General features: G+C 40.7%; 1 protein-coding gene across 6 annotated transcripts in view; it reads left to right on the forward strand.

Annotated features, from left to right (window-relative positions):
• NFIB (nuclear factor I B) overlaps positions 1-11,591 on the forward strand; it is a 177,135-nt gene extending 165,544 nt beyond the window's left edge. For all 6 annotated transcript variants that reach the window (XM_075136389.1, XM_075136392.1, XM_075136391.1 and 3 more), the window contains one exon: positions 4,918-11,591. In XM_075136389.1, the coding sequence (XP_074992490.1) occupies positions 4,918-5,047 (130 nt within the window). In that variant the 3' untranslated portion in view covers positions 5,048-11,591. The remainder of the gene's footprint in view (positions 1-4,917) is intronic.
• Positions 11,592-19,304: the final 7,713 nt, after the last annotated feature.

Raw genomic sequence — 19,304 nt, forward strand, 5'->3', positions numbered from 1 at the left:
CCCGATCTTTCCTTACCTTTTTTTGTTACACTATCACAAAAAGGGGTCTGCAAGGAATAGAATAAGTATCCTTACAGCAGAATTCCCTTTTCCCTCCTCTGGGCATAAATCTTTACCTTCTCCATCTGCTAGAGGGGTGGTGTGTGCCCGCTAAACTATAAAAGTCATCCTAAATTAAGCTGAGATATACTTAATATATCTCTTGAAATAAATGCTCACCTTGGAGGTGAAATTTGGCAGCTGTTTAACTACAGATACCCGTTTAGAAGTACCACATTAAGTAGATGCCGGAGGGGTGGTTATTCTTTTGGCAGAAATGCACAAGTGGGAATTTAGCCAGGGCACTGAGGTTAGCACAATTGCATTTCCAAAGTTCATACGATCTTAACGATTTGAAATGGTAAAGTCCCCTGTACTTGTCTGGGCGAGCACTTGCTTAGTACGGAGATAGACGAACCTTGCTTGGTGACTCACTAGTGCCACTTCTCTTGACATTGAAGGCATTTCTACCTTTTCTGTCCAAAGATTGTCCTGGCATGATCTGATCTACCTTGTCTAAGCTGGTGTGTTCATGCACAGGGTAGTAAAACTGCAAGAAGGAAATACCGTTTCAGGTGTACTTTGCAAATGGTGAAATACTCTTACAGACTTCTGAAGCTGTAATAGAAAGAAGGTAGTAACTGGTGGAAAATAAGAATCTTAAAATCTTTCAGATTTACTCATGTCTGATTGGATTTATTTTTTATTGCATTTAGTTAATTGTTTAACATTATTATTCTCTTTATGTTATTATAACCTCCAAAGTGGACTGTATATACCTATAATATTAGTACTGCCTGTGGTCCATTCCAGTAATGTTTTAATCAGAGGTTCTTGAAACAGCAATTATTATCTTTAAGAGGAAATCATGGCAGAAGTCTTGATTGAATTAACATGTGAAAACTGTAATGGAAACTGTAATGGAGAATGTTAACCCTGTAGGATGCTTGCAGAATTTTCCTGTGTTATTTTATTAGATTTGAACAGATAAATACATTATACTTGCCGTGGATAGAGAGGGAACTGATGACTGTATAACACACCTGATAGTATAGTTATGGTGAGCGAAAACTGTTTCTGGTAGTGAAATTACTTAGAGGTATGCTTCAGGAAGGTGGTCCTGCAAACCGTACTCTCTGCCACAAAGGCTACTAGTCTGAATCTCACAGCAATATCTGATGGTGCTTCTCATGTAACTTTCTTCAAAAGTTAGCCTAGGGCAGTTTTTTGGAGGTATCACTTCATATTCCAAAGGATAGGCATTTATATTACAACCTCTGTCAGCGCAGGGCTCACCGGTTTCCTTAGGAGCAGTGAGCTTCAGAGTGGGGTAGACCTGCTTTATTCCACTCATATCTACAGAGCTTTTTTATCTGAAGGAGAAGCCACGTGAGCAGAGGGACATCTCATTAACTTCTGCAAGGACAACCAGCTTGCCTGTGTCTTGGGCAATGGAAAGAGTTTTGGCTTCCCCCATGTCGAGGCACTTAGTGAACAGAGACAGAGCATTGCCTCTGCTTTTGTGAAACCGAGGGCTGGAAGTTTACCTGGGACTTATGCAAACTGCTGGATAGTGTGGTGCAGGGAAAGGTGTTTTCCCCTTTCCTGCTGCTGCCACCCGTATGGGCCCCCAGGCAGAGTTTGCTTTGCAGTCAGCAGTAACTGGTGCTTCTGCTAGGACGCTCTGCAGAGAAGCCGTAGATGGTTTCCATGGCAGAAGCTAAACTCTGCGACGCTCACAGAGGTCCCTTCAGAGCAGGTTTGAGAAAGCTGGCAGGGGACCTTGCTCTTCTGGGCTGTCAGTCTGGCTTGGCTGCACACAGGAGCACTGGGGTGCGGCTCATATGGTAGTTGAAAGTTCGACTAAATTTACTGTAAGCGTAATGGGGTGTGTGGGAATGTTGGATAGACAGCCATACATATGCAGCTTAGCAGAGCCTGAGTTATTTTTCAGGTTATTCCTTGTGTCAGAGCTGTTCTCAGAGCTTTGCGCTGTGATTAGTGCTATTCACCTCAGTAACTTTCACCCAGATTTCCCCTTTCATCTACAGTGAACACTTGGCGGTGGTACCAGGATGAGAGAGAGTTACATCAAACTGCAGTATGATAAGGTTAATTTCTAAAATACAACCGGAGCTCGTCAAGCCTTGAAGATCATGGCTTAGGAAGTGCTAGCAAACAGAGGGGGTGGCCTGTCCTTCCCAGCTGATAGCGGGGCCAGCCGCTGCCCGGCGGGTGCGAGTAGATCAGGGTCGTCAGCCCGCCTTCGGAGGTGTCAGAGCGATGGCTTCTGCAGCCGGGCGGTGTGTGGCTGTCCCGGCGCCGCGGTGCTCCCCGGCCAGCTCCGCCGTCTCGGGGGGCAGCAGGAGGCCCCACGCGAGCCACCCGGGAGGCTTCCGAAACTCCTATGGGATCTACGCTGTGTTAACGTGGGAGATCTGTTACTCCCTGAGGATTCATAAGCAGCATTGATGGATTTGTTGCAATCCGCATTTTTCTCGTGGTCGTCACGTAAGGCTGGAGGCTTGAAAGGTTTAAATAAACACGTATATTAAATTTGTAGGTCATACGGCAACAACAGTCCTGGTAGCCACTTGTCACAACTTATTTTTATTGAGCACTTCCCACAAATCAAGATCTCTCTCCCCTATATGAAGTAGTAGATAAGAAAGCTGCTACAAATAGTAATTTGTTCTTTATCAGCACTGACTGCTTTCCTTCACCCGCCGTAGTCATTGGAAGGTTGTCAACTTTAAAACAAAGCAAAAAGTCCCATATATATCTATCCAACCACTGAAGTGCACTGTAAATCTTCAGAAAGATAACCTGGAAGCTGTGTATTTAGCCTTTGCAACAGAAATTGTTTAAATACTGTGTTGACCTCACACAAAATTTACATTCTTTTAGTTAGTGTTCTATTTTGTTTAAAATCGCTAAACACTGTAAATCCCGTGTAACAGGACAGCAAAGAACTGTGCACTGTAAAACATATATTCAGACAGATCCTGAGCAAACAAATCTGCTTGTTTTTTTATTTTTGTTTTTTATCACTAGTTCCTATTTTTACAAATCCCTGTGCCTGGAAACGATTTGCATTGTGTCTGTTGTTTCAGAATTTACTTCTTAACATCACTGAACTCCGAAGAGGAAGGAACAAAAAATGCATTTTAAAACAAATTGTGAAGGAAGATGAAGAATAAGTTGAAACAATTAAGCCTCTTAAATGAGGTTCTGGTATTGATTTTTTTTTCTGGAACATAATCTGTCCAAGATCGTATTGGACAAATCTTTCATGCATAACTGGGTTTAAATCTTTGTGAGTATTTCAAGATTTGCAGTGTAACTGTGATTTTTGAATTTCAAAAGGGGTTATTTCTCCAACACAGAATTTATTTTATTTGTAATAGTCAATAGAGTTAAAAAAAAAAGAAAGAAAAATCTTTAATTAGCCATATTAGCTGACCTTAGATTTTGAAAATATAGCAAGGTATTTTTTAATTTCTGGAGAGGTTAAAATTCCCCAGATTTTCAGGTGACCTTCAAGAATATACCCAATTGGGGGGAAAAAAAACCCCTATTGAATAATATTTGTACTTCAGGTATTTAAAATACATTAGGATATTCATATTTCTTATATTTCCTTGAGGAAAAAAATTAGTCCTGCTCCCTTCAGAAATTGACCATCATTGAGACAAGCAGGTCATCAATTTTTTCCACTTTTTTTGTGTGTAAACAAAGCACCTGAAATTAATTGTTAGGAGTCAAAATAGTAAATTAACAGGTTTAGAGAGGTAAAGAGCATCAAACAGGAGTAAATGACAGAAGCTGTTTATATTATTTTTAATATAAAAGACCTGAGGAACACGTCCCCTGGATTTCACAAAATAAGTTGACCTCTTCCTTTATAATTTTCATACAACAGCAACTGAAAGGATCACATAAATCTGCCAAGTGAAATGTAGTTGTTTCGTACACGTTTAAAATAGATAAAAAGGGTCTGTTTTCCTCTTTACACCTGACGCTGCAGAAGTGCGTTTGCTCATCCAGGGAGAGAGCAGTGGGGAGGGCGGCCAAAGATAGAGAAGGAAGAAAATTTCCAGCATCAGTCCTCCGCAAAACATGTGTCGGAGGTCTGCAGATGTGTTGCCATGAAGCTTATCAGTCTAATCCCAATGGATATTCCCAAGTAAGCTGTTGTGTTTGTGGAAACACCTAGTGCGGAGAAAAACTCGTTACAATGAAATGCGGAAGAAGCATGTGTTTGCACGCTGTGTGTCCAGTTCTGCTGTTAGTTGTTTGGCAATGATTGCTGACATAACGACGCTGTTTTTCTTCTGAATAAATTTGAGGAGACTTTATCTCTAAGGTCCGTTATTTCTGGGTTGCCAGAAACACATCTAAAGAAAAGGCTGCCCAGGGTCTGCTCTGGGTACTGAATAGAGGTAGCTGAGGTCTTTCTTTGACTGTCCATCATGCAAATACTGTTGGGTACGGTACCTGCTATTAGTTGGTGCCTGGTAAACAGGTGAATGCCATTGGAACTTAAGCTCCTCAGTGACAGAGTGTTTTTGGGGGCTTTCATAAACAAACAGGCCACTTAGTGTAAGACAACAGTAATACTACTTGCAACTGAGATCACCGCAATTATTTTTCTTTCAAATCAGTCATACTTTCACAAAGAAAACTGTGAAGTAGAATCTCAAGTAATATTCACAAACTTGGTTTCTTATTTGATCTTAAGTAGTGCTATTAATAATGAATATTGGCTTAACCCTGATTCAAATTCATTGTGTTCTAGATTTTGCAACATCTTTAATTTATGTTTTGTTTTTTTCTCTCTCTTTCTCTCTCTCCTTATCTCTTTCCCCTTTTCAACAGTCCTGGTACCTGGGCTAGCTTGGTTCCTTTTCAAGTATCAAATAGGACACCGATCCTGCCGACAAATGTCCCAAATTATGGTTTGAACATAATTGGAGAGCCTTTCCTTCAAGCAGAAACAAGCAACTGAGGGAAAAAATAAAAAAAAAAATAAGAAAGCAAAATTAAAAAAAGAAAAAAAGAAAGGAAGACAGGACGAGAAAAGAAACTGAAGAAAGAAGAAAAAATAGACCAGCAATTGCAGCTCTTACAATCACTAATTCCCTTATGGTTGAAACTGAAATGACATACAAAGGGTCGATGATATTTCACTGATGGGTAGAATGCAGCCCCTGCTAAGTAGCCTTTGTTATATGAAGTCCGCTGGGAAATAGATGTTCTGTCTCTGACAATATATTTTAACTGACTTTCTAGATGCCTTAATATTTGCATGATAAGCTAGTTTTATTGGTTTAGTATTCTTGTTGTTTACGCATGGGATCACTATTCCTGGTTATCTCACAAAACAAAGGCTAGGCAGCAGAAACAGAGCTGCAGGAGGACAAGGGCCGTGAGCCAACCATTTTCTCAACACTCTGATTTCTAAATGTTTTAAAAATAAGCTTTGTAGCCTTTAGTTATCAGTATGGATTTATTAAACTTTGGCCCTTAATTCAGCCTTTTCTAGTGTGTTATGCAGTTTGAAGTTTTCAACCGGTATGAACACACAGGCTCTATGGAAGAAATGCCTCTACGTAGGTAAAAGTGTTATCTCCTCATGCAACAGTAAAAAAGAAAGAAAAAAGTGAGCGTTTTCCCCACTAAAGAAACACTTACAGAGGCAAGTGCAATTTAAAAATCATATCTAAGGGGTCATCACTATAAGTCCTTCAGCCCTTGGACTCTAAATTGAGGGGATTAAAAATAGAAATAAAAATCACTTTGAACAAACTTATTTTTCCCCTCAGTTTTTGAGGGCATTAAAAGGCATTAAATCAAGACAAATCATGTCCTTGAGAAAAAGAAATCAATGGAAACACAGCACTTATGTTGGTTTAGCTGCTGCCTCCTACAGAGGGGTAGGATTTATTTATTTAAAGTTACTGGTTGCATCAAGAACCCATAGGGTTTACATGTTTCTGTAAAATCTGCATCATAGAGACAAAGAGATAGGCAAATCCATGTCACAAGGGCAAAGCTTACCGTTTACAAACTGGTAATACCAGGATGGGGATATGTTATATTTAAATAATGCACTCTTAATGTAATTACAGGGTGCTGAAAACTTGCATGGTGCTTTCAGAAGTTAGCCTTGTTCAACAATTTTCACATATTGACAGAAATATAATGTGCATGGGCAGACATTTTGCCTCTATGTCTCTTTAAAAAAATAATTAAAATACTCTTTCCAGTAATCCTAATTTGCACGAAGATATAATGTCCACATTACGTGCCTTGCCTTGAAATCTAAAAAATGGAAAAAAACAAAAAAAAGAAAAAAAACACAAAAAAATTGACATCACTACACTTGTTTTGCTGCATTTATTATCATTTTAAATCTTTACCATTTTTATGACAAAATATTTTGTACTCCAGATGGGAAAAATGTGTGACATCATGGATTTTTTAGACAGTTATACCTTTATCTCACATTTATAAAGCATATCATGGCTGTGTATAGTTGCCGCTTAAAAATTGTAATCGACCAGCAATATTTTCAGTATTTTGGTGTTTTTTCTATTAACCTTTCATGTTTTTCATTCTTCCAATTAATATTGGGGGGAGGGGATACAAATTTATACGAATTATGCAATACCAAGTTTTGCCTATGTAGGTAGTGCTTTTAGCTGTATTGGTTATTATAGGTAAGTACACAGATTTAAAAGAAAAAAAAAAATGAATAATGTATGCTTTTTTTGTTTGTTTTAATTGACCAAAGTGGGTACTGCTATTTTTGCAGTGTGATGAGGTCCTTTTCTGTACTGAGAGGTGGACAGGGGATTTTTTTTTATACATACATATATATATATTCTGGGGTGGGTGGGGAGGATTTTTAACACTTTACAGTGTAGCTGTGAAGCAGTGCACCCTTAGCCAGGCAAGGGCTGCAAAGCGACTGTTCTGCCTACTGTGACAAACTTTCAAATCGGTTCCCTCTTTTTAACTTCCCACCTGGGGTGCAAGCTGAAATCATTTCTGGATTTAAAAAATAAATAATGAATTCTGTTGGAGGCAGACTTGACTTGAGGAAATTGTTTTATTTTAAGTTTTTTTTCTTGAGAAAGAGAAAGAGAGAGAGACAGACAGACAGAGAGAGAAAGAGGTCAAGACCCACAGTGAGATGAAGCCTTTTCCATTCTGGCAAAGATACTGCATCCTAAAGTGTTCACGTTAGAAAATAGTTTTAGCTCAGAATGACAAAGACGCTTGCTTTGTCTAGGAAATGCATGTACAGGGCCAAAATCTTTGCTGGCATAATTCCACTGACTCCAGTTGACTCCGGAGTTACTCCTACAGAGAATTTGCCTCCCTTAGTCTGCTTGACTGGTAAATACTCCTTTTTGTTTCTTCTACATCAAAACATTCTTTTTCTTTTTTTTCCCAAGTTTGTTAATGCACAGCATCTGAATTACAATTTCAGCCTGCTCAGGCTGTGTCAGAGGTTTTCAGTGTCTTCTCATACAGCAGGTCAGATCGAGAGCTCTGGGCTGTAGTGAGGAAGGACTTTCTTAATGCACGGAATTAGACTGTGATGTAAATAAAAGTGTATTTCCGGTAAAATCACATTTTGCAGATCAGTAGCGGGCCTGTTGCTGGAGACCTCTTGTGCACCTGGGGTCTTTGTGAAGTGTGGCTCAACACAGAGTGAATTTTTCTTAAAAGCACATCCTTTTACTCGAGCATAAGCAAAGGAGAGTATAGATTTGTGGATATGGGATACCCTGATGGGAAAACTCACCCCTTTGCAGCTGTCTTTGCATTTTGGAGGTTTTCCTACCCTGGAGCAGCCCCGGAGGTGCAGCTCCAGCAACAGTGCTGGGCAGTGGCACGCCAAAGTCAGTCCCTTCTGGCTTTGGCCAGCGCACGGCAGCTACCGAGCCGTGGCGGTGGTGCATCCCCACGTCTCCAGCAGGAGATACGTGTACAGGCAGGGCCTGAAGGGCTACAGCGACAGGAGCTGTAGAAAAGCATATCCTTGCAATTTATCTATAGCTAAACTTAAAAAAAGAAAACCCCACATAAAAAGATAAGACACCAAAAGAAAATGAAAATCAACTTTATGTTGCTCTTTTTCTGAGCCCTGTAGTGAATTCATTCACTAAGCACATGGCTATTGAGATTACCGAAACGCACTAGACCCACCCAGAGTGCATCTCAGGCTCTGGCCTGGTAAAACAAAGTATGTATTGTCCTTTCCGCATGCCACTGATACTGAGCAGTTTGGGATCAGAGGGGTGTGCCGGGGGGCGGTCCTTGGTTAGTGCCATTAGCAAGGTGTCCACCTTAAGCTTTTAATAGCACACCAGGATGAAACTGAAACAAGTTCAGGCTTCAAACTGCAATAGTCAAAATGATGATTGCCCTTGCAGGAAGATGGATGCCCTTAACAGAGCTTTTTTGTTATCTCTGACCTCCTGTATGAAAAAAAGTGACCTTACAGATGCAATATTTTAAAAAGCAAACTCCTTCCTTCCATGGGAATGAATTGGGTTATTAAACAACTGTGGGTTTTTTTCACGTGCCTCTCTAATGGAAAAGCCTGTTTGGAAGAAAATGAACTTTTCATTTATAGTAGGTTTGGTTTTGGGTTGTTTTGTTTTTTTTTTTTTAAGCTCAGCAGTCAAAAGATTGAGATAAGATTGAGAACTCAAATCCAGTCTCTGGCCTCCTCCTTCACCAGGAAGTGTATTCTGACTAAATCGAGCCACCCCGTACTATGTGCACTGTTCTGCCTTTATTAAGTTGCTTTGCAGCCCTGGCCTCATGGCTGTGCCACTGAAGTGTGTTTCCCCTGGAGTGACATGAACGTTTGAGGCTTGACTAAGGGAAAAAAAAAAGGCAGTGAAGGAGACTGTACATACAGACATGGCAAAAATATTAATTATAGCAATATAGTTGTGGGGTGATGTTCAGGTGGGCAGCTCCATTGAAAATATGTGAATGAATTTGTGAAGCTGCAAGTAGCGAGAAGAAAGGAGGATCTTCTGAATGAACCGCCTACCTTGTAGACAGTAATTTGTACACTGTATAGTTTTGTTAAGAATTTTTTTTTAATTAAAATACCCTCGTTTGTAAAGCTAACTTTTTAACAATTATAATGGAAATGCATGTCATTTCCATTTTTAAAGTAAGCAAGAATATTCCTTGTTTGGAAACTGGACTTGGGTTAAAACTCTCCGGTTTCTTAATTTATGTATTAAAAAAAAATCTGTCCATGTTAGGAGTTATTTCGCAGATTCCTGTGCTTGAAAAGCATAGGTTACTAATCCTTTAAAAATGTAAATGGAGAAAAGTTATATTTTATGAAGGTTATTTTGTTGTATTTAGTATTGGAAAAGTTGGTTTTCAGAGCATTTCAAAATGTTGGAAGCACCACTGTCTTTTTATTAGTATATATGGCCTTTAGCAAAAGTTTTTGTGATTGTTACATGATGGTATTTAAGATTAGGTTCACAGAGCAATTCAGGATAGGCAGAGAACTAAAACAGTACTTATGTCTCACATAGCTGTGTCCTCAGGGAGCAGAATTTTGGATTTGCAACTTGTAGCTTCATAAGAACTTAATGAAAGAGATTGCACAAGGACATACTCAGCTGTGACACCGGAGTGTGTTCTGTACCTAAATCTAAATTATATTTACTGTGTGAGGTTATGAAGGCTGCAGAAAGTTATCCCATATTCAGTGTACAGTATTCACTTCTAATGAAACAACTCTCTAATGTTGCTGGCAGTAAGGCCCCAAGCATGACATCCAATATAGTTTACATGATCCTGTCAAGGTCTTTTGTTAACATTAACCAGCTGCATGCTCCTGGACTTTTTCATTGGGTTTCTATAGAAAACTTAAAAAAAAAAAAAAAAGAGAGTAAAGTCATATGCAGGCTGATCAATTTAAACAGGAAAAGCTCAAAGTTGAATGTTCTACTCCATGCTGAAGGAGCTGAAAACTGCCTCCTTCTTATTTGCACTTTCTGCTAGTTCCCCCGTTTTTTCTAATTCCTCAAAATTGTGTGGCTGTGGTGGAGCACTGCAGTTGGAGGATAACACGGACCACTGATTTTGCCCTTTAGCCCTGCACAATGACCTTTGCATCAGCCAAACTTATTGCCATGACAACTCTTTGTACTGTTTCCATGCCACAGCTCTGTTGGTCACATTGTTAATAGTAAAGGGGACAAGTTGGAGACGGTCAATTTTTACATTTTTTGTTGCAATTTTTTCTTCAATGGTTGTAAGTAGTTGGTTTTTTTTTATGATAAAAGGGTTCACTAGTTATTACTCTTTAGAAATATCTGTGTGTTGCAATTCAAATGTATGTTGAATTTGTGAAAAGGGCTTCAGTGCCACTAGCATCATAATATCCTAGAATAAGCCTTTGATACTTTTATTGCATGATACAGTAACAGTAAAACAAAAGGTGGCCTAAATAAACGGAGAGCAGTGTGAGCTAGTGACACTAAAGCCAGTCTTTGTATTACTGTATTTTTGACAGAATGGTTTTGAAAACTGTGCTACAGGGACTGATGTGGCAAATGTATCTCCATATGCAGAAGGAAGTTTTTTAAGAAGTATGGCTTATTATGCATTCTTCATTGAGGGCATTGAAGTTGCATGGACTGATAAAAGTTGATGCAAAATGAGAAAGAAACAAAAACCAGCAAAATGTTTACCAAAAAACTCAAACAAATGAGCAGTGCCTGTTCAATTTCACAGTCTCTGTTGAGTTCAGTTGTAAATATGTTTCAGATAACATTTTGTTCAAAAAAAAAAATCTCTACAACATTGTAGAATGTGAGGGGTTCCTCAATCCCAGGCATAGGCTTCTCAAGAGCTGCATTAGATTATGTCTTCATCAAGCTGTTAATTTGTGCTTATATCATATAGAACTTTTAGTAAGCTGGGAAGAGGCACCCTATCTCAATGATATTTCTCTGAGAACAACTTTTGTAGGGCTGTGTGTTTCTTTAGATACATTTAGTACAACTGTAGGTGACAAGTAGTCAGTTATTGCTTGCTAGCTACACACCAGGGTTGATCCACTTTAAAACTTTTGGCATTTTTCCCCATACTGTAGGCCATAAATCCTGAAGGTTACATTTTAATTAAAAAGGAGGTGCTTGCACAGTCTTTGTGTAATGAACCTTCACTAGTAGGATGCATTACAGTACAGCTACTTAATTTTGGAATTAGGGCCCTCTGGCATCAGACCTGTTTTTAGCCTGAGTGTTAACAAAGGTTTTTATTGTGCCTGGTTGGAGGATAATAATGTTCTTTTTGGTACTTTTTTTTAGGTTACAAATGAACTCAACTGCCACAAGTTTTAAACTGGTGTAAATCAAGCTTGACTTAATGTGATTGTTACTGTTATATCCAGCCTATACTGCTAGCAGCTGCTCATACTGCAGTCAATTACTGGAAGCGGATATATTTCCTATGCAAAAACTGTTTAAACAATAAAAATGAGCTATGCTACAGACCCTGGTCTTATGTTTTCTTTTCTATCTCTAAGAGTCTTAATTAGTAATGCCTTAGAAACTGACCTTAAACCTTCTACCCTGATAGCGTGGCACATGGAGTTCTGTGTGTACTTAGTTTAGATTTAACATATTTGTTTGCAAACACATTTTGGCTTAGCGGTTACGCTGAAAAAGGAGGAGAACAAAAACAAAAGGAGATATAACCAGATAATCGTCTCAATTTAAAAGTTTATATTTAGTTTTCATCATCATGTTTTACCAGCCCTAGTAATTATACAGGTGACCTGAACTGCTTCTCCTGTGATGTAAGATTGAGCATGATAGCGGAAAGGCAGGAGACCTCTGTTTTCTTTCAGTGTTATTGACTTGTGACAGACAGTAAATCTTTGATTTCTTAACAGCCTTCATGATAACATTTTCATTAGATAAAGACAGCAAGATCCAATCTTCCCAAAATTCTTCCTGACTTCAGAAAGCTTTGTTTTGGGTCAAGGTCTTTGAACTCTACAAAAGAAGAATTCTTTTTCATAAGTGTGAATTAGCTGTATATATGGGATGTTTCATTCAGCTCATGTTCCTGCAAATACATTGTTTTCTTCTTGTACCATTAGGAATCCATAAACCAGTAACAACAGTCAGCAATGGTCAGAGTCAGAATATGGTCAAGAGATGACTGACTCATCACAGTAAAAAGACTTATCCTGGATTATATAAAAATCCTCAAATTTTGCCCCACAGTAAAGCCAAACAACTCTCCATCTACTTAGATAAAAATGTTCTGCAGGTTCTAGAGCATAAGCTTTATCCAGCTTCAACCATTAGCGTGAAAAATTTTTCCTGACTGGTTTATTTACACAAAGACATTTTGTTCATTAGATGGACTAATTTTTCTGTGAAAGGCCCTTTGTTATATGTGTGTCTTTCCAAAACAAATTGTCAGGCACTGAAAAGTTAGGAAATTCTACCAATTTGTCCTGCTAGAGTTTCCTTGAATGCTGTCGTTTGGACGTGATCATAGAATCATAGAATAGTTTGGGTTGGAAGGGACCTTTAAAGGTCATCTAGTCCAACCCCCCTGCCATAGGCAGGACATCTTCAACTAGATCAGGTTGCTCAGAGCCCCGTCCAACCTGACCTTGAATGTTTGCAGGGATGGGGCATCTGCCACCTCTCTGGGCAACCTGTTCCAGTGTTTCACCACCCTCATTGTAAAAAATGTTTTCCTTATATCTAGTCTAAACCTACCCTCTTTTAGTTTAAAACCATTCTCCCTTGTCCTGCCGCAACAGGCCCTGCAAAAATGTTTGCCGTCATTTTTCTTAGAAGCCCCCTTTAAGTACTGATAGGCTGCAATAAGGTGTCCCCGAAGCCTTCTCTTCTCCAGGCTGAACAACCTCAAATCTCTCAGCCTTTCTTCATAGGAGAGGCGTTCCACCCCCTCTGATCATTTTCGTGACCCTCCTCTGAACCCACTCCAAGAAGTCCGTGTCTTTCTCGTGCTGAGGGTTCCAGAGCTGGACGCAGGACTCCAGGTGGGGTCTCACCAGAGCGGAGTAGAGGGGCAGAATCACCTCCCTCGACCTGCTGGCCACGCTTCTTTTGATGCAGCCTAGGATACGGTTGGCCTTCTGGGCTGCGAGAGCACATTGCTGGCTCATGCACAGCATTTTGTCCACCAGTACCCCCAAGGCCATCTCAGCAGGGCTGCTCTCATGACTTGAAAACTATATTAAGGACTTCAGGTTCCATATCTAAAACTCCAAAACAGAAAACCTTCCTGCATAACCCAGAGATGCTTAAATTCCGTCCTGCCTCCCTTTTCTTGTAAGGAAATTGCCTACTTATCTAGCTACTCTGCAGCCCCCTGCAAAGCAGCCCGCTGCTGTATACAACCCACCAGAATCCTGCAGCAAGCTTCCTAGATGACTTTCATCCTCCATTCCATGCATGCCAGTGGCACAGTGGCACAGACGCCATTAGTTCAGGACGAAGAATGGCAGCTGCGTGCATTTATTCACACTGCCAGTGCCAGAGCCAGGGCTGCAATGCGATGCTCAAGATATGCAACGTAGTGCCCAAGAACACCAAGATATAAGGAGCAGGAAGGAGAGCATACAAAGAAGACCATGACTTGCAACTTCATGGTGAGGGCATGCTGAAGTGGGGAAGCTCCTGGTTCAGGCCTTTCTGCTTTCCCATTTGCTGGGTTTTGGGGAAGAAACGGATAAACAATCTGTGGACTGGCGTTTAATGTCTTTTTTTTAATTCCAGTGTTATTTTTGTGTGCTTTCCCATGAGCTTGAAAAAGAATAGAAATCTTGCCACCAGATCCAAACACATGCATAAGCAGCAAGGCAGAAATGTGCAGGGCCACCTCACAGTTTTTTGCCTCTTAAGTCATTAAATGAACTTGTTAAGTTATCTTTGCTGTGTGTGGGTTTCTTTTTGAGGCTTATCTTTCTTTCTATTCCAGTTACTGACCTAAATTTGTATATTATAGCTGTTGCTCAATCAACTCCTGGCTGATTGGGCAAAGCTGAAAACAAAAGTAGTCTCAGCTTCTTGCTTGTGAGCCTGGGCCCACGGGCATCTGTTTCCTTGGGGATGAAGGCAGTGAGTGCTAGGGGATCCTTGGGAGTGTTTAGCTGCCAGAATATGAGTCACATCCGTGAGCATCTATGAACAGAAGAAGGTTATTGAATGCTCAGGACTGAACCAAATTTTGCTTGTACTTTGCTGGAGGAAAAAAAGGCTTCTCGCTGCTATCCAGGTAACTCTCCTGCCCTTTCTCACATCTCCACTTAAAAGAGCAGCAGCCATAAGTCCTTCTGGTAAGGTAGCTACAGGATTGTTTTATAGATAGGGCATATATACATCACCCTCAGGAATGGCAGAACCATGTCTACTGAGACTTAACAACGGAGAGGAGCCTAAGGCAAACTCTTGTCATTGTTGGTCAAAATTTGACAGATGCAAGCAGGATCTAGTAAAGGGAACTTCATAAGAATAGCTATCCTACTTTTGCCTGACAAATACATCTTTAGAGCATCCACTGATGGTTTCTTTAAGGTCCTTATTGGCATGAGATCAGCCACTATTACCAAGGCCATTACCCACAAACATCGATTAACTGAACTGCTGAGAGCTGTAAAGATCTGTCCAAAGCTGTGCAAAGGATTCAAGTGTGTCTTGAACTCAATTTACCTTTTATGGCATTCACCATTACTTAGTACTCCGGTCCACTTTTCTTACTCTGAGCAGAGTACCAGCATGTTCTCCAGACAAAGAATGGAGTGAACAAAGTTACAGGATATTACTTGCAAATAAGAAGCTTTAAAAAATATGGGAGGTGGTGACAACACCACCACTCCTTCATCTCAAGCTTGACTTTGCAGTTGGCCTCTGCACATGCTGTTTTGCGGTACCTAAACAGAACCTGCTGTGTAAAAAAGTGTGGGGGGGGACTTGCTCCTCTAGGAGGTTGATCTGATGCCACTGGAGTCGATAGAAATCCCTCAGCGGATATTTAACAAGGATTGGATCAGGCCTACATCGCTTGCAAGGCACCTTAATTAAGGTGAATGTGGATTTCCAGGTCTTAACATGTGTGTTGGGTTTTTTTTTCCCCCTAAAGCGGGTACCTTAGAGTGAAAGGAGGTGTTCAAAGCAGAACATAACTGTTTCTGCTTGCTAAGCTGATGCTCACTACTAAAACAATGGTCTCCATTGACTATATTTAGCTGCACTGCAGGCTGCCAAAACCAGCACATATTGCTGTGGGCAGACAAGCAAGTAAGTCTGATACACAACAGGACTGGGGCAGGGATAAAAGATATATCTCCCCGTAAGAAGTCAAGCACTGCAGCACTGTGAAGCTGAAACCATATCAATTATAAGCAGCTGTCTATTCAATTTCCAAAAACTCTCTGATCAGATAATTACCGATGTTTCAAGAAACAAACGGTGCCCCAGTTAGACTGCTGAAATGCCACTGAATGCAATGAGGTCACCCAAGGGTAAGTGGGGGCTTCAGTACTTAAACACTTTTCAGACATAATTCTGGTCGTGAAACACCTCTCTCCCAAATTATTTGAGATTGAAATATTTCCCTCAGTGTATTTTTCTGCTGCAGTGTATTGAAAAATTTCACAGTTACTTGCAGTGCATTTGTTTCACAGCCCAGAAAACTTGGGCCTGTGAAAACCCTCAGAAGTTGAGTACATTTTTCTGTTTCATGGAGACAAAATACAAAGATAAGATTTTTTTTTTCACATACCTTCATCTCTTTCCACCCTCTTCCCCCCTTTTAAAATAAAGTGATGTGAGAATTCACTTGGTATGTAATACCTGAAATGCCTAATGTATGCTAGTTTGTTTTGTTTTTGAACAGAAGAGGACACACACCACAATAGACGTAAAATACACTTAGTAATAAGAAAATAAACTCAATATAACATGTTGCCTCCCCATGTCATCCAGTCAAGTTTTTTAAAGGATTTTTGGAGAGTAACGAGCATGACAGAGCTCAGCATGAGAGTGAGCATCAGCACAGTGAGGAACTTCCTATTAATTTCCTGTAAACTATTCAGAACTGTCTGTGAAGTTGTATACCTTAGTTTGTCTACACCATGTAAACACAAATGTGAACACAAACTTCCAGGTTTCCTGTGGCTAGAGTTACAGTGATTGAGATATAGCATGTAAGTTGTTCTCAAGCCTTCTTGTTACCGTAGAATTATGCACTAGCAGGTTGCATATTAGTATTAAATGGCATTATTGGGATTAAAAATCGGTTAAGATTATTAGTGAATTAACTATATCACCATGCAGACACAAACACATTTTTCAGAGTGCTAAATTTGCATTCATAATGTGGTTTAGCACACAGTAGCCTGCCTGTAAGTGAAGTGACTTTTACTTATTTATGTTCTACAGTGACATGAGCATTTCTTTTCTAAGCCAGCCAGTCAAACCAGTTTTCACTGTGAAACAAAAAAGAAGTATCTGTGATTTCATGATTCCATTGGCTTCCCTGCTAAGCCTATGCAAGTACTTCTGAAGATAATTTTTCTAACTTTGTATAATATTCAGGCTCTTCCTGCAGCCCTTGTTTCATGCACCAGTTTATCTTTGCGCTGAGTTCTCTGGTGTATTATTCAAAGCTTCAGGTTTGTAGCAGGGATTTTTTTTTCACCCACTTTCTCCTCATACTGTTACTGCTCATTTTTATGTTCAGCTCTTTCTCCCTTACAGCCATTTATAAAGATACCATTTTCTTGCATCCACGAAGAAAAAATCTTCCACTGTTTTCTCCTTCTAAAGATTTATTAAAATTTCACAGCCCCTCTCTGGCCAGTTAGTGGCTTTCATTTATAGGTTCTTTTCCTCAGAGAAATTTGCTTTAAAAAACAAACAAAACCTCTCAAATTGTCCTGTATTGTCAGAATAAGTTGTGAACACCCAAACGAGGGAAAAAAGAAATGGTTTTGAAAAAACACAAGCCAAGAAAAGGTAGACTGAGAAATTTCCAAAAGTAGAGGGGTGCTCAAAAATTTCTGAATTTTAGGGTCATTTATAAAATGTGAATGGACCAAGTATGTTTTCCATAAGCCTGGCTTCTGGAGCAGACCTTCATATCAACATAACATCCTTGACCAGCATTTGAGCCCTAGCTGTGCCTTGCATGCTGTGGTGAGCCAAGACTGTGCTCTGGACTTCAGGGTCTGCACAAGTTAGAAATCTTAATATGTGGACCCAGGATGAGTTAAGGCACTTTGGAGGATGTGGAACTGAGTTAAGCCAGTCATGCAAAAGTAGCTGTAATCAGATAGTGACCTGTTAGACTGTCTTTACTTAGTGCCTTCTGGGCATATTATGCTAGCATCACACACAAGGCTGAATGTCCCATTGTGGCTACCAAGCTCACTCTGCTCAGGAGCAGTCAGCAGCAAGAGCCATAGCGTGCTAGCAAGCCCAGACTGGCCTATCATTAGGAAGCTTCGACAGCGCCTGCTGTGGATGGTGTGTTCCTCTCGGCTAGTGGCTTTCAATCTGTGGTCATAAGAAACCCTGGGGACCTTGGAATACTTCTGTAGGAGCTGTGAAAGGCAATTAAGGAAAGAAAATTTACTGTCAACAGGCTCCAATTTACTATACTATGCCCATTAGAAAAATTTCAGGGTCCGCAAACTGGAAAAAGTGATTTCCATGCATTCAGTGTTTTCTTAAAATAAAGGCTGGAATAAGGAAGATAAAGTGAGTGGTACAATGACGGCCTTCTAGTAACTAGTTTTCCTGTCGCACCACTAGGTTTTGAAGGAGATGTGGGAGATCCCTTCCAAGCATTTTTTAGATTTATAAAACTTCTGTTCAGGCCTGTGAGGTTTCATGCAAGGAACAATGTGAGGAACAGAAAGCCCTGCTATCTTATAAAAATATAAGTTAATTCCCTTTGCAATTTGGTAGTTGTGTGGAGGGTTGCAGGAAGATGATATTAGGGGTAAGACAGGAAAAGAAAGTCTTGCCGTATGCTCAGGGAGGAAATTTCCAAGGTTGGGCACAGCATCCCACTCTGAGACATCAAAACTCTGTGTTCCCAGGGTGCTGGGGACTGGAGAGACAGACAGCTGACATATCCAAACTCACAGCTGGCTTCATAAACAACTCCTGCTGCCAGCCCTGTCCTGACCTTCCCATGGGCTCACAAGCCTCTTCTCCAGCACGCTCAGTGCACCCCCTCCCCTTTCCTGCCTTTACCCTTCTTCATTTACTCAGCCTCCTTATTTACCGTTCCGCACAATCTCAGACGGATATTAATGACAGTGGCAGTTCCCATAATGCTTCCCTTGTGCCATGTATCCTCCTTGTCCCTCCTGAGGATGAGAGGTGGTGAGTCGGATCACTCTGCCCCAGGGAGGGAGGTGGCATGCAACAGGTGAGCAGGAGCTCTAGGAGGATCCCTTCCCGTCACAGGGAGCAGCAGAGGGAAAAGGGATGTCAGAGCCCCACAGGAGCACCAAGGGCACCCGCAGAGACGACAGGCTTCCCTGTCCTTCACCTCCTGCGGCACCACTTCTGCAGAGGAGCGGCTATGCCAGAGTGCCACAGTGTCAGGAGCCCCTCTCCAGCCTGACTTGAGCTTGGCTGACCTGCTGCCTCAGGAGAAGGTGGGTCCTGCTGGGCTCAATTGTCTCAGAATTACATCTTCAGATGTAATTAACTTCAGTTAAGTTGCACTTAACTCCAGTTTTGAACAGTGATTGCTAAAACAACTAAATGAAAGCTGAGGGTCTGCGGTAGCTGTATCTGTGGCTGCTGGGACCTGGGGTGTTTTGTCCTGGAGAAACAGTCAAGGTGATCATAAGATTGTAGGCAGAAATGATTTCTAAGTGTTTGCTTCAAGGGTGTGATAAAAGGGAGAAAGACTTTGCAAAGATGGTTGACAAATGCTGGTAAAGAAAACCTTTCTGTAGGGCCTTGTTGAGCATGGCCGGAGCATAGTATAAGACAAAATTATGCTTCTGAATGAACTTGTCTAGCAGTTACAGTGAAACTGTGGATTGGGAATAAGCTATAAAAATGAAGAAAGGAGTGGTATGGAAAGGGAATGTTTCAAGTTAATTGCACCTTGAAGCAGCTTCAGGGAGGGGTTTGCTCCCTGTTCCCTTGGGCGGGTAGTGCCTGAGGGGCTCAGTGCTCCAGCGGCTGCCG

This window comes from Calonectris borealis, chromosome Z (assembly GCF_964195595.1).
Source record: "Calonectris borealis chromosome Z, bCalBor7.hap1.2, whole genome shotgun sequence".
In the NCBI taxonomy this organism is placed as follows: Eukaryota; Metazoa; Chordata; class Aves; order Procellariiformes; family Procellariidae; genus Calonectris; species Calonectris borealis.